This window comes from Nansenia antarctica (assembly GCF_963989245.1).
Source record: "Nansenia antarctica genome assembly, chromosome: 19".
Classification (NCBI taxonomy): Eukaryota; Metazoa; Chordata; class Actinopteri; order Argentiniformes; family Microstomatidae; genus Nansenia; species Nansenia antarctica.
Window position 1 is genome coordinate 24,030,235 of NC_137692.1, and position 15,389 is coordinate 24,045,623.

The 15,389-nt window shown below is 47.1% G+C and overlaps 1 protein-coding gene across 1 annotated transcript in view; it reads left to right on the forward strand.

Annotated features, from left to right (window-relative positions):
- cbl (Cbl proto-oncogene, E3 ubiquitin protein ligase) overlaps window positions 1-12,116 on the forward strand; it is a gene marked incomplete at its 5' end in the record, with an annotated part of 47,269 nt that extends 35,153 nt beyond the window's left edge. The window contains 12 exons of the mRNA XM_080549251.1: window positions 500-637; window positions 1,886-1,973; window positions 2,524-2,655; window positions 3,784-4,008; window positions 5,385-5,519; window positions 7,384-7,809; window positions 8,842-8,936; window positions 9,833-10,003; window positions 10,268-10,374; window positions 10,700-10,963; window positions 11,605-11,750; window positions 11,895-12,116. Of these exons, the coding sequence (XP_080405377.1) occupies window positions 500-637; window positions 1,886-1,973; window positions 2,524-2,655; window positions 3,784-4,008; window positions 5,385-5,519; window positions 7,384-7,809; window positions 8,842-8,936; window positions 9,833-10,003; window positions 10,268-10,374; window positions 10,700-10,963; window positions 11,605-11,750; window positions 11,895-12,047 (2,080 nt within the window). The 3' untranslated portion in view covers window positions 12,048-12,116. The remainder of the gene's footprint in view (window positions 1-499; window positions 638-1,885; window positions 1,974-2,523; window positions 2,656-3,783; window positions 4,009-5,384; window positions 5,520-7,383; window positions 7,810-8,841; window positions 8,937-9,832; window positions 10,004-10,267; window positions 10,375-10,699; window positions 10,964-11,604; window positions 11,751-11,894) is intronic.
- Window positions 12,117-15,389: the final 3,273 nt, after the last annotated feature.

Genomic DNA, 15,389 nt, shown 5'->3' on the forward strand with positions numbered 1-15,389 from the left:
GGCCTGAGAGCGTGCTAGTGCTTCTGTGTTCTCTAGTGTTCATTAGGAGACTGAGAAGCTTAGTGCCTTGTGCCGTGTGTCCGGGCACTTAAACACATTTTTTTTAAAAAACCTTTTCAGTTGACGTGGAGAGATACAGTACCTTTTCCCACCTAGGTCAACGAAAGTTTCGATACTTTGAAGTGTCCAAAGTTCTGTGCTAAGACTGTCAGCTACGGACTGTCTTGTATAAGAGACTTACTAGAACCTTATAATTCTAACGTCACAATCTCCCACCCTGTGTTCCCCCGCCCCCCCTGTGTTCGCCCACCCCCCCAACCCCCCTGTGTCCCCCGTCCCCCCGCCCCCCCTGTGTTCGCCCACCCCCCCTGTGTCTCCCGTCCCCCCAACCCCCCTGTGTCCCCCGTCCCCCCGCCCCCCCTGTGTTCCCCCAACCCCCCTGTGTTCCCTCACCCCCCCTGTGTTCCCCCACCCCCCCTGTGTCGTGTCCCCCCCCCAGCTACATCTTCAGACTCAGCTGTACGCGGCTGGGCCAGTGGGCCATCGGCTACGTCACGGCGGACGGGAACATCCTGCAGACCATCCCCCACAACAAGCCCCTGTTCCAGGCCCTCATAGACGGATTCAGGGAAGGATTGTGAGTTCAACAACCTCTCTCTCTTTTTTTAGCTCCCTCTTCTTTCTGTCTCTCTCTCTGTCTCTCTCTCTCTCTCTGTCTCTCTCTGTCTCTGTCTCACTGTCTCTGTCTCTCTCTGTCTCTCTCTCTCTCTCTCTCTCTGTCTCCCTCTCTCTCCCTCACTGTCTCTCTCCTCTCTCTCTCTCTCTCTCTCTCTCTCTCTCTCTCTCTCTCTCTCTCTCTCTCTCTCTCGCCGGCTCCTACATTTTACATTTACATTTTTGGCATTTAGCAGACGTCTTATTCCAAAGCGACTTACAGTCAATACATTTGAATACTAAGCAAGTGAATCATCAATCCACCAGTCGTAGCAGGAAGAGTAATCCAGCTCAGCCTTTGTTTTGTTTGAATAACTCTGCTGTTACTGTAAGTGTGGTCAGTCTGTAATCCTATCAGTCCAGGAACGGTTAGCCAACACATGAGGTCTGCTAAGCGTTTGTCCAGCAGCACTGCTACCATGGCCTGGAGGCTGTGTTACGTTGTGTTACGTTGTGTTACGTTGTGTTACGTTGTGTAAACCCCTAACTCTCATTACGCAGCAAACCAGCTTCAATGAAAGAAGGAGTTGACAGAGACATACATACTGGTCTATGCAGCGGTGGTGCTTGACAGAGCAAAGGAATACTTCGACAGTAGCACGATTGGCTAATATTCCAACTATATATATATATATACACGTTTATAATAATAATAATAATTATAATTATAACAATAATAATGATTATTATGATTATATTATTAGCATGATATAATATACTTTATCACTTTGAGCTGCAACGTTTGCAGGAAAAGTGCTATACAAATACCAGTTATTATTATTATTATTATTATTACAAGATTATATATATATATGATCTATGAGTGAAGGCAGGAATCTCTTTATTGCACGCATGCGCATTACAAGAGGAAGCTGTAGAAGTGTCACATTGCTCCACTGTTGCGATTGGAAACATTCAACTGTCGTTTCTCACAGCAGCACAGAACACCTGCGGAGGGTGGTGACAAGTATTTGATTATATCTTTCCTCTGCTCTACAATGTGTCTGTATACAACTAAAATCAACATGTATTCATCATATACACAGGATATATATGTTAACCCTTTCTTGTGTGTTCTATATGTTAACCCTTTCTTGTGTGTTCTATATGTTAACCCTTTCTTGTGTGTTCTATATGTTAACCCTTTCTTGTCTGTTTGTCTCTCGTCCAGCTATCTCTTCCCTGACGGTCGAACCCAGAACCCAGACCTGACAGGACTCTGTGAGCCTTCGCCCCAAGACCACATCAAAGTCACACAGGTGTGTGTGTGTGTGTGTGTGTGTGTGTGTGTGTGTGTGTGTCTGTGTGTGTGTGTGTGTGTGTGTGTGTGTGTGCCTGTGCCTGTGCCTGTATGTGGTTTTGGATTATAATAAAATGATGACAGTTAAATGTAAAGCAAAACACTTCCTCCTCTCAACCGTGTGTGTGTGTGTGTGTGTGTGTGTGTGTGTGTGTGTGTGTGTCTGTGTGTGTGTGTGTGTGTGTGTGTGTGTGTGTGTGTGTGTGTGCGTGCGTGCGTGTCTGTGTCTGTGTCTGTGTCTGTGTGTGTGTCTGTGTGTGTCTGTGTCTGTGTCTGTGTCTGTGTCTGTGTCTGTGTCTGTGTCTGTGTGTGTGTGTCTGTGTGTGTGTGTGTGTGTGTGTGTGTGTGTGTGTCTGTGTCTGTGTCTGTGTGTGTGTGTCTGTGTCTGTCTGTGTCTGTCTGTGTCTGTCTGTGTCTGTGTGTGTGTCTGTGTGTGTGTGTGTGTGTGTGTGTGTGTGTGTCTGTGTCTGTGTGTGTGTGTGTGTGTGTGTGGTCCGTTCTGTTCTCAGGAACAATACGAGCTGTACTGTGAGATGGGCTCCACGTTCCAGCTGTGTAAGATCTGTGCGGAGAACGACAAGGACGTGAAGATCGAGCCCTGCGGTCACCTGATGTGCACTTCCTGTCTGACGGCCTGGCAGGTAGGAAGGGGAGGAGCCCTGTGATGTCATAATACACGCTGCTGCTCTGGGTTACACATCGTGACGTTAGAATTATAAGGTTCTATCTCCATTTTTGTCAAAATTGAGTTTTTTACATCATCTGATCCATTAGGTGTTTATTAACTCATTGACTGCCAAAGACGCCAATTGGCGTCTTATAGAATAGTAACGTTGACTATAGAAAAAAAAAAAAATTACGCGGGGATCGCGTTATTGACATGTTCTACACCTAGCGAGTGAATTTCAGACTTGGGTGTAATGTATTTCGGTCCCAGATGGGGGCAGTAGTTCGATAAAAGCCTGGAGAAGGAAGTGGCTTGCTGTGGGTTGTAGTAATGGCGAAACGGATCAGGGTATGTGCCAAACGCGGCGCGGAGCATCGCGGAGCATCGCGGAGCATCGCGGAGCAGCGCGGCCATCGCGCGACTCTTCAAACAGTTCAGAGTCGGATGATACAGAAAAAGTGCAGAAAAAAATAAATTAAAAAATTCTGCAGAAAAAGCTCGTTTTCTCTGTTTATTGGTCAAAATCAGGTGTTTTTGCTGAAACCACCCTATGTTCTACGGCCGATTTCTAAACACTCAAAGACGCTAGAAACAAACTTTCTTTTTCTGATGAAAGAAGAGAGTCTAAAGTTTTGGTAGATATGTTCAATGTTTATGTAGTCCGAAAAGTCAATATTTGGTCGGTCTTCAAAGTTCAGCGAAAATGCCCCAAAAGTCTGGCAGTGTGGAGCTCTCCGCTCTGAACATGGCTGGCAGTCAAAGAGTTAATGCCTGTGTGGTGTTATTTTTAAAATGTAGAAATCTTTGAGTTAGTAATTAATAAAATACAAAGGTTCCATATCACAAAACATAATGGAATGTAAAAACTTTGACGCTCAATATCTCTGAACTGCCCTAAACGGAGATAGAACCTTATTACTCTAAGCTCACGACATGCATCTACCTCATTCTCCCTCTCTCTCTCTCTCTCTCTCTCTCTCTCTCTCTCTCTCTCTCTCTCTCTCTCTCTCTCTCTCTCTCTCTCTCTCTCTCTCTCTCTCTCTCTCTCTCTCTCTCTCTCTCTCTCTCTCTCTCTCTCTCTCTCTCTCTCTCTCCCCATCAGGAGTCAGAGGGTCAGGGCTGTCCGTTCTGCAGGTGTGAGATCAAGGGTACGGAGCCCATCGTGGTTGACCCCTTTGACCCCAAGGACAACAGCGGGCTGTCCTACGGGGGGGGCTGCAGGGGCATGTTCGGGGCCGAGGGCGCCCCCTCCCCCAGCTACGACGACGATGACGACGACCGGCTAGAAGACCCCCACCTCATGATGAGCAAGCTGGCCTGTACCAAGGTGAGGGGGGGGGGGGGGGGGGCTGGCCTGTACCAAGGTGAGGGGGGGGGGCTGGGCTATACCAAGGTTGAGGCCTAACCCTAACCCTGTACCAAGGTGGGGGGAAGAAAGGGAGAGAAAAATCTCTCTCGATTCTCATTCAAGGAGGAAATCTTGTGTTCAGTTCTTTGTTGGGGAGATACCCTCCTCCTCCCTCTCTCCATCTCTTTCATCTCTCTATCTCTCCATCTCTTTTATCTCTCTATCTCTCCTGCTGTGATTCTCCAGCTTTCATGTGTCTGTTATTCTTTCCAAACTCAGTTTGTGGTGTATTTGATCATTTGATTGTTAAAAGTTGTGGTAATGACACTCTTTTGATACTTGCTAGTGCCTTCTGTGTTCTTTAGTGTTCATGAGTAGAGGCTTTGTGGCTTTGTTTTTTCAGGGCTCTCAAGGACACCTTACAAGACAGTTTAAAACCACATATCAAAACATTAAAATCAACAAAGCAAAATGAGATAAAAACAGCAAAATCAGATATAACAACAAACAAAATACAGGAGATCAAACCAAGTAAGCCATTGTGAAAAGGGGTGTTTTAAGACAGGATTTGAAAGTGGTGACAGTGTCGATATTGCGAATGTTAGGTGGCAGAGAGTTCCAGAGTGTTAGGAGACAGAGAGTTCCAGAGTGTTAGGTGGCAGAGAGTTCCAGAGTGTTAGGTGGCAGACAGAGTTCCAGAGTGTTAGGTGGCAGAGAGTTCCAGAGTGTTAGGTGGCAGAGAGTTCCAGAGTGTTAGGTGGCAGGGAGTTCCAGAGTGTTAGGTGGCAGAGAGTTCCAGAATGTTAGGTGGCAGAGAGGAGAGTTCCAGAGTGTTAGGTGACAGAGAGTTCCAGAGTGTTAGGTGGCAGAGAGTTCCAGAATGTTAGGTGGCAGAGAGTTCCAGAGTGTTAGGTGGCAGAGAGTTCCAGAGTGTTAGGTGGCAGACAGAGAGTTCCAGAGTGTTAGGTGGCAGACAGAGAGTTCCAGAGTGTTAGGAGACAGAGAGTTCCAGAGTGTTAGGAGACAGAGAGTTCCAGAGTGTTAGGTGGCAGAGAGTTCCAGAGTGTTAGGTGGCAGAGAGTTCCAGAGGCGGGGAGCAGAACGGCTGAAGGCTCTAGACCCCATAGTAGTTAGGCGGGCAGAAGGGATGACAAGTTGGCATCTCTGGTAGCGGTGAGGTGACTTCACTTCCTGGCGAATTAGATTTCACTCATCCGTTATTCCTCCAGCTTATAGTCTCGTGGAGATGTGTGTGTGTTTGAGCTGTACGCGCAGCTGCAGGGGTTGTTATAACACATTGATTGGTTATAACATTGTTATAATACGTTGAAACAAAGTGGATGAATTGTTTCCAGGTGGAGCGCCCCCCGTCGCCCATGTCCCTGGGCCCCCAGTCCTCCTCCCTGCCCCCCGTGCCGCCCCGCCTGGACCTGCTGCAGCACCGGCCGCCCAACCCCCCCGGAGCCTCCAGCCCTGGAGCCACGAGCAAGGTGAGCTCACTACACACACATGTCAACGTCCTCCCAGGGTTCGACAGTAACGCTGTTTTACTTGTCCGGAGCAAGTAAAACATTTGTGGGGTTTGTTGGCGCGAGCCTGACGACGCTGCTGGATCCTGGATATCTTTACCTGTGTGCAGGAAGAACAACAGACGGCGCAGGCGCCAGACTAGACTAGATGATCGTGAGTCGACAGGCGTGTACGCTTTGATAATATCTTCACTCACGGTCATCTAGTCTAGTCTCGCGGCTGCGCCGTCTGTTGTTCTTGCTCCGGACAAGTAAAACAGCGTTACTGTCGAACCCTGCCTCCTAACAATCCTTCTATAATGAATGAATGAATGAATGAATGAATGAATGAATGAATGGACTTTATTGTCATTGCTACAGTACAGGTACCAAACAACGAAATTTAGGAGGGGTGGCTCCCCTGGTGTTAGGAAAGGGAAAAAAAAAAAACTTTTAGAAAAAGAATAAAATCACAAGAAGGTAAGGAGCTGGTTTACATAAATAAAGGCTATGTACACAATCCACTGTACTATACTGCACAGATAGTCAACTAGGGTTGTCATATTGCACAATAGTATTTTTTCACGTTATTTAAAGTGTCACAGTTTGCAGGCTTGAAATGTACATGTTTGTGCCTCAGCACTACACCTGATTTTTTCAGTCCAGCAGCTGCCATACAATCCGTCCAGACTGTCCAGGGCCCAGAACTTAGGTCTTTGCTGTGTTCAGGGCCTGGACGGCCCTGTGGTAGAAGCAGTTCTTCAGTCTGTTTGTCTTAGCGGCCGGGGTCCTGTACCTCCTTTTTGAGGGCAGCCTGATAAAGTGTACGTGCCCAGGGTGGGTCGGGTCCCTGGAGATCTTGGAGGCCTTCCTGAGACAGCGTGTGTTGTACAGCTCTTCCAGAGAGGGGAAAGAGAGAGAGAGAGAATAGTGGCATTCCCTTCCATGCGTTAACACGGAGCCCCGTCCCGCAGTGTCGACCTCCTTCTGTGCTGGGGCGGCTGGGGATGCAGGAGTGGAGGAGGATGGTGGTTTTTGGGGTGGAGGGAAAGAGGAGGGGAGTGAATATATGGTGTTTAAATTATGTATTATCACAGGCTAGGTATGCAATTTATTTGAGGAGAAATTTAGCATGATTTGAGGGAAAGTGGATAACGGTGTGGAAAGTATTTGAGGGATTGGTCAGGAAGAATGTGCGACTGATGCACAAGACAGGGCAAAAAGATTTTGAGAAGTTGTTTATTAGGGATTGTGGGTTTATAAGGGTGGGGGTGGATGGAGGGTTGGAGTTTGATTTAGATTTTTGAAGATGTTTTTTGTTTTTGTAGTCGCATTCATTTGTTATTGATTTATGTTAAAGGGTTATTTTGGTTATGAAGGACTGACTGAATAATAGATGGATTTATCTCATACCAAAATGGTATGGTGTGTTTTGTTCTATTTATTGGTTTTTTAATTTATTTTATTTGAATTAGAATACAATGAAGGCTATACAATTAACATGTATGAATATGTATAGCTATGATTGTATTTAAAATAATATTTGTATAATAAAAGATTCAAAAAAAAAGAAAAGAGTCGCCGTCTAATGATCGCAAGGTTGGCAGATCGGCGGTTCGAGCCCCGGCTGGCCACATGTCGAAGTGTCCTTGGGCAAGACACTGAACCCCACATTGCTCCCAGTGAGCGGGGCCGGCGCCTTGCATGGCAGCTTGCCGCCATTGGTGTGTGAATGTGTGTGTGAATGGGTGAATGAGAGGCCGTTGTAAAGCGCTTTGGAATAAGGCGCTGTGTAAGTCAGTCCATTTACCCGTTGCTTTCTAACCTTCCTCTCCTCCGCCCGCAGGCCTCCTCCCATCACAAAGACAAGCCTCTCCCCCTCCTCCCGGCGCTGAGGGACCTCCCCCCCCCTCCTCCCCCGGACCGCCCCCACTCCGCCGGGGGGACGACGTCAGACGGGGGGCGTCTCCAGAGGCGGCCCCTGCCCTGCACCCCCGGTGGGGGTGGGGGGGACCCGGGGCTCCTCCTCCGAGACAACAAGGGGCTCCCCCCCCCTGCGCCCCCCAACCGCGGCGCCCTGGCTGACTGGAACCCCCGGCCAGTCCCCAAGGCCCCCGGTACCCCCCAGGCCACCCAGCCCAGCCTCGGCCTGAGCGAGACGCGGGGGGGGGTCCAGCAGAGAGAGCTCTCCAACCGACACTCCCTCCCCCTGGCGCTGCCCTCCGCCCTGGACGGACAGAGGAACAGCTGCCTCGGCCTGGAGCATCAGCTGGTCAGTCTAGCTGCTCTGGGGGAGTCACTTCCTACCGGGGGAGGTGTCTGTGTGTCTGTGTGTCTGTGTGTCTGTGTGTCTGTGTGTATGTACCAGGGGAAGGCTGGTGGAGGTAGAACTCAGAGGATGGGGCTCATTGTGATGTCACGGAACACTCGTGTTTGGTGTCTGATACCGTTCCTCATTCCGTTCCATGACCTTCCCTCGGGTGTCTGCCTCCACCAGCCTCCCCTGCTTCCTACATAGTTGTTCATGTGTTTTTTTAATTAAGCAATGTCACACGAGAGGGAGTGTGTTATACTGAATATCAGCACGGCTGTGATTGGGTCGTAGGTACGAGGCCGCAGGCTGAGTAGAAGACAATCACAGGCGTGCTGATATTCAGTATAACAGCACGACCTCCAGTGTGATATTGCTTTTTTTCAACAGTTCTACAGCGCCATTTATTAGTTAACAGTAATAAGCAACAACAGATTATGATTGATGAAATAATAGTTCCGCAACTGAACTTCAAATGGACTGTTGCCTAGTAACCTGAACACAAACATGTAGTCTAATTAACGGTCATTTAGTAGAACATCTGTGCGGCGGAGTGATACATATAGTTAAAAGTCCCAGTGCTGTTATACTGTATATCAGCACTCATGGAATGCCTCTTGTCCAATCAAATTACTTGGTCGGAACTAACTGTGGTAGTGGTGGTCTAGTGGATAGTGAGTTGGACTTGTGAGTTGGACTTGTGATCGGAAGGTTGCGAGTTCAAATCCCGCCTGAAGCCACACCACTACTAGTGTGCCCTTGAGTAAGGCACTTAGCCCTCAGTTACTCCAGGGGGAATGTCCCTGTAATTCGTAATTGTAAGTCGCTTTGGATTAAAAAAGCGTCTGCTAAATGGCAAAATTATTATTACAATTATTATAACTGTTGTATAAGTGTTTTTTTTTAATATGGAATGTATTTGGAATAATCACTTCCTAGAAGCTCACTTGTCTTCTATGTGACCTATGACCTATGACCTATGTCCCTCTCCAGAGTTTCGGAGCCGCCTCCTTGACCGGCCAGGACTATGACAACCCCAAAGTCAAGCCCTCGTCATCGGCCAACGCCATCTATGCCATGACCTCAAGGTTCTGCCCCCTCTTTCTCCTTCCTTCCCTCTCTCTTCCTCTTTCTCTCTCTCTCCCTCTGTTCATCACCTCCTTCCCCCTGTCCCTCTGACATTCTCTTCCTCCTCCATTGGTCTTTTCCTCTCCTCCTCCTCTGACTCTCTTCTCTCCTCTTGTCCTCTCCCCGCTCCCTCTTTTTAGCCCTGCCTCTCCCTCCCTCTCTCTCCTCTCCTCCACTGTCTCCATCTCTCCTCCTTCGTTTCTCCTCTCCTCCTCCTCCTCCTCCTCCTCCTCTGTCTTTTCTCTCCTCCTCTCCACTCTTTGTCTCTCCTCTCTCTATCCTGCGTCTCCCCCTCTCTCCTCCCTTGTTCCAGCTGTGTGGTAGTCTGTCTTAGCCAAGCTGTGTGCGCTTATTGTATATCGCTAGAAGATAACGTGTGTGTTCTGCCAAAAAGTGCTGTTATTCGGTCGTGACGTGTTTCCGGGTCCAAAGTTGGCTGAGGCGCTCTCTTCGAAATGCCTCAGTAATAATAATAATTCATTATATTTGTATAGCTCTTTTCCGAGGCTCAAAGACGCTGACAAATATGGGAAAAAAGGGAAAGTGCTGCTGTGTCCCTTGTTGTATGAATAGATCCCAGTCTAAAAAACGATTGAACTGTCATTCTACCGCTGTAGTACACTGGTACTCTGGTGCTTTAGTACACTGGTACTCTGGTGCTGTAGTACACTGGTACTCTGGTGCTTTAGTACACTGGTACTCTGGTGCTTTAGTACACTGGTACTCTGGTGCAGGGAATTTCTGGTTTGGACCCGGAAATTGCTAAACGTCACGTTTGACGTCAGACTTAACAACCGAATTCTAAGTGAGTGTGTAGTGAGTGTGTGGTCACGCCCCCCCGCCCCCGTGTGTCCAGACCCCTCCCCGCCCTGATGCCCTTGGCGGGGGACGAGGCCTACGAGAGCGAGGAGGAGAGCGAGTACATGATCCCCTCCTCCCGACCCGTCCTGCCCCACCTGCCGGCCCCCCCTATCCAGGAGACGGCCCCCCGACTCCCCCAGACCCAGCCCTGCGTGCTCAACTCATGGTAAACATCCGCTCTTGTGTCAGCCTGCCTGTCCATCCACACACTCACTTACACAGTCACACACCCACACACTCACACACTCACAAATACCTATTTTAGATGATAGAACGTCGAAACTACTTCAAATTCTGTTCTTTTTTTCCCCTTTTTTTATTGTGTGTGTGTCTGTGTCTGTGTGGTCGTGTGTCTGTGTGTGTCTGTGTGTGTGTGTGTGTGTGTGTGTGTGTGTGTGTGTGTGTGTGTGTGTGTGTGTGGTCATTGCAGGCCTCTGCTGAGTGACCTGGATGACGGACCTCAGATGTATGAAGCCATGTATGACGTCCAGGCCCAGGCCCGCTCCGCCTCCACGCCTCAGCTGGCCAGAGACTCAGGTCAGTAACCTTTAACCTTCCCCAAGTCGTGACGTTAGAATTATAAGGTTCTATCTCCATTTTCGGTCAAAATGTAGTTTTTCTTTACATAATTTGATCCATTAGGTGTTTATTAATGCCTGTGTGGTGTTATTTGTAAAATTTTGACATTTTTGAGTTAGTAATTAATAAAATACAAAGGTTCCATCTCACAAAACATAATGGAATGTAAAAACTTTGACGCTCAATATCTCTGAACTACCGTAAACGGAGATAGAACCTTATCATTCTAAGATAGAACCTTATCATTCTAAGCTCACTCCCTCTCTGTCCATCTCTCCTCCAGATTACTCTGAGCTGCCTCCTCTGGCCACCACCAACGGTCGTCTGGCGCCCCCTAGTGAAGAAGAAGAAGAAGAAGAAAAAGAGGAAGAGGAGGAGGAGAAGAAGAAGAACGGCTACAACGTCCCCAAACCTCAGCAGCGCGTGGCCCCCGCCCGGCGCACGCTGTCAGAGCTGGGAGGCTCATCTTCCTCCTCCTCCTCCTCTTCCTCCTCCTCCTCCGTCGCCTTCAACAGATTGTCCATGGAGGTGGAGCCTCTGGTCGCATGTAAGTGGGACTTCTAGTCACGTCGAGTTTAAGTGTATTGGTTATGTGTCCCGGGGTGGTCCAGTGGCCTAGCACCACTGTCTACCATGCACACATATCGTGACGTTAGAATTATACGGTTCTATCTCCATTTCTGGTCAAAATTGAGTTTTTTACATAATCTGATCCATTAGGTGTTTATTAATGCCCGTGTGGTGTTATTTTTTAAATGTTGACATTTTTGAGTTAGTAATTCATAAAAGACAAAGGTTCCATCTCACAAAACATCATTCTAAGCTCACGATATGCCCATGTCGGCATGGGTTCGAATCCGGTCCATGCCCTGTTGACATGCCCTTTCTCCCTTCTTTTTTTCTCCCTTTTTTTATATATATAAGTTTATCGGTCATTAGTCATAATGCCGAGGATACACAGCAACACTGGGGAGTTAATCTGCTTCTCTAGTGTTTTTGTGTTTTTTTTTAAGCTCTTGCATAGATCTAATATTGTGTTCAGAAGGTTCAGAATGATGATTGCAAGCAAAAGCAAGATTTGGGCTGGAGAGGATTGAGATGTTGTTGATGACTTCCTGTCTGATGACTTCCTGTCTGATAAATCTGATGACTTCCTGTCTGATGACTTCCTGTCTTCTTCTTATGCAGCCTTCTTCGAGTCCAGTGAAGCGCCGGCGAGACCTCCCAAGCCCCTCCCCCGACGCATCAACTCCGAGCGCCGACCGAGCCCTGTCCCGCCTGGCCTCGGGGCTGAGGGAGGAGGAGGAATAGGAGGAGTAGAAGGAGGAGGAGGAGTAGGAGGAGGAGGAGGAGGAGGAGAAGGAGGAGGAGGAGGAGGAGTGGTAGGAGGAGGAGGAGGAGGAACAGGAGGAGGAGGAGGAGGAGGAACAGGAGAAGGAGGAGGAGGAGGAGTAGGAGGAGGAGGAACCAGCCCCCAGATCAGCAGCGAGATCGAGCACCTGCTGAGTCAGGGCTACACGTCCCAGGACATCCAGAAGGCTCTGGTGATCGCACAGAACAATGTAGAGATGGCCAGAGACATCCTCCGAGAGTTCGTGTCCATCCCCTCCACGTCCCACATCCTCACATAGCAGCAGCGCCGCTCTCTGCCCGGCCCTATCCCTCTCCCCCTCTCCCCCCAGCCCACCCCCACCGTCACTGTCTGCAGTACTGTGTTTGTGACTGGAGTTCCTCCGAGTTCCAGAGTTCCTCTGAGTTCCAGAGTTCCTCCGAGTTCCAGAGTTCCTCCGAGTTCCAGAGTTCCTCCGAGTTCCAGAGTTCCAGGCTGTCTCTCTCTATAGCTCAGTGCTACTGTGGAACTGTGAGCCCCATGGAACTGAACTCCCATGTGCTTTTTAACAGGGTCTGGAGCCTTTCTTAGTACTCTGCTGGGCCTCTCTCTCCTCCTCCTCCTCCTCCACAGGCACACTGATGGTGACACAGTGACATCCTACGGTCTTGGAAGTCACCTTGTGCCCTCGGCGGTCGGCCCTCTCTGCTGATATGTAACCCGATTTCTCACAAAAAAACTAAATGTATGTGTGTCTATATAAGAATTTAATATATAACAATGTATATATTAAATGTGTATAATATATACATATATATATTTGAAACGACCTCAGCTTCAAAGGGTGTGTTTTAGCTGTTGTGTTAACGTGATACATCGAGAGTGTTGGACGTTTTTGGATGCTTCGCAGCGGAACATCCGTTAGAACTACATGGCCTTTAAATGACGTTACTTTGGTACTTTTTTAGAAATGTTGTGTTGTTAATTCTTCACAGTAGCATGGTGTTGATATCAGGACTGTATGTCTGCAGCTGAGGTAGTGTGTGTGTGTGTGTGTGTGTGTGTGTGTGTGTGTGTGTGTGTGTGTCTGTGTGTGTGTGTGTGTGTGTGTGTGTGTGTGTGTGTGTCTGTGTCTCTGTGTGTGTGTGTGTGTGTGTGTGTGTGTGTTTGTGGTGCGCATGTGTGTGTGCATGCGGGTGCGTCTGTGTGTGTGTTTGTGATGCGTGTGTGTCTGTGTGTGTGCATGCGGGTGTGTGTGCATGCGGGTGCAGGTGAGTGTGTGTGTGTGTGTGTGTACGTTTGAGTGTGTGTTTGTGTCTTAATGGGGGGGGGCCTCTCTTTGTCAGACCTGATCAACTCAACATCCTGCCCTCTATTCTAATCCTTTACCTGCCAATGTGGAGTTAATGTATTATTAATTATTAATTATTAATTAACGTGTTCCTCAGATGTTTCTCCTCCGATGTAGTACTAGCGCTCTTTCTAAACGTACTACCCTCTAACAGAGCTCTCCTGGGAGGGGTTGGGGTGGGGAGGGAGGGAGGGAGGGAGTATACTGAAGTCTAATAGCGAGACAGAGGATGGACGTCTGACCCACAATTACAAGTCACACAGGTTGTTTGATCTGTGTCGGACTGAAACTAGCTGGGATCGTAGGCCTGAGTCGTTTCTGTCCTGCGTTGTAAAACAGTGTCATTGATTACTTTAATAATATATTATTATTATTATGATCATTATTATTGCTATTATTATTATTATTGATTAATTCAGAAGTGCTTTACTGCTGCTACCATTTTTAGTGCTAAACAAATTAAGCCTTAAATGTACATTTTGTGAATATTTGTGTTTAACCCTTTTTAACGTGACAGTATCTGTTGTAAAGTCTTGGTTTGGGTAACGTAGCATACTTGAAAAATACCAGCAGCTTGAGAGATGGCAGCTCAAGCTGACTTCAGTGTTTCTATATGGTTATGAATGTGTTGACAGCCTCTATATGAAAGAGCTCAGTCAGCGGTCGGACATGCTTCATTCATATCAGCAAACCAATGACACAATTCATGAACATGAACAGCTATCATAGCTCACCAAGGCACACAGACAGACATACAGACAGACAGGGCCAGTTTCCCCAGACGAAGATTTGAAAGGACCCCCCCACCTTTCCTCCAGGTACTAAAGACCCTTAAAGGCTTTGAGGTACATCGACATCACCTGAACACCTGAACCAGTCTGTTAGGGGGTTGCTCCAACAGGCCATAGAAACATGTCATGATAGATTATCTACTCATTATTATTATTATTATTATTATTATTATTATTATTAATATTATTATTATCATCTCCCAGATGGAAAACGTTGGCATTTTTTTCTTTATTTTTTTATGTTTTCCTAGTTGCCTTGAGAGCCATTTTGAAATGAGAACCTCTGAAATCACCATGTTGAATAGGGATTGTGGTGATTCACGTCAGAACCGTTTCATCTGTGATGTCATCAAGATGTCATCATATGATTGACCCATTCTAGTCATAGACCTTTATGTAAGTGTACTTTTTCTTGTTTTATTTTTTTGCACAGTTATACCAATTTGTGCTACGATACTGTCACTTTAAAAACAAAAAAGTGTAAAAAGTTACTGATCTATAAAAATATGTGGATATAGCAATGTTTTATTTTCATTTTGCATTCCATGTCAGAATTATTTTTATTTTGTATTGTTTATTTTCCTCCAAAGGTTTTTGTTTACTTCTGTGAGTAATTCTGTGAGCAGTGCCATGTGTTTAGAAGTGTAAGTAACTTCCTCTGGATATCGAGACTAAAGACCCGTCTACGAAGAGAGAACATGTACATCTGTTCATCTCAGAACCCAAGATGGGTCCATGTTGTTTAGCGATCTGCCCTCTCGCTTTCGCTCTGCCTTGATGATGATGACTCCCACGTTGCCATGTTGCTCTTCAATAGTTAAGGTGTTTTCTTTAACTTTTCGATGGTTTTTAACGCTCATATCACGTTGGTAGTATGCACAGTGCTCTACTGTTGATTAAATTAAATGTTTAAAAAGGCTGTCTCTCTGTTTCATTGCTTTCTTCACACAACGTTGAGCATAAACACTGGCAACCGCCCCTCCTGGTGCCCCCACGGTTGAAAAAAGTCTCTCTTAAGCGCCCTTTTGAGTGGCAAAAATGAGAGGACGTGCCCTATTGGCTGCCCTTCCAATGGTCTAAACTTGACCATGTGCACTGATGGGGTCCCATGTTGTGCAGTAGGTGCCCTTTTTTCCTTTTCGCCCTCCCTGCCCTTCAAACAGCCACCACTGGAGCATAATAACTTCAGGTCCGGTCCCTCTTAGATCCCATTGTGACATCAACTCATATCATTTACATATCAGACTCTCAGCATTCTGTAGGCTACTTGGTATGCACTTCACTTCTACCAACCAGAATGTTTCCCTGGTTATTCCTAGGCTGTAGACTCTACAGTAGAGATTGTGGAGAATATGATGGTGATGATTGTGTGTGTGTGTGTGTGTGTGTGTGTGTGTGTATATATATACTGTATACACTACTGTTCAAAAGTTTTAGAACGCAAATCTCTAAATATTATGTTTGGGTTGGTTTTTTACCTGATTTGTTATTTTTCTTGGGG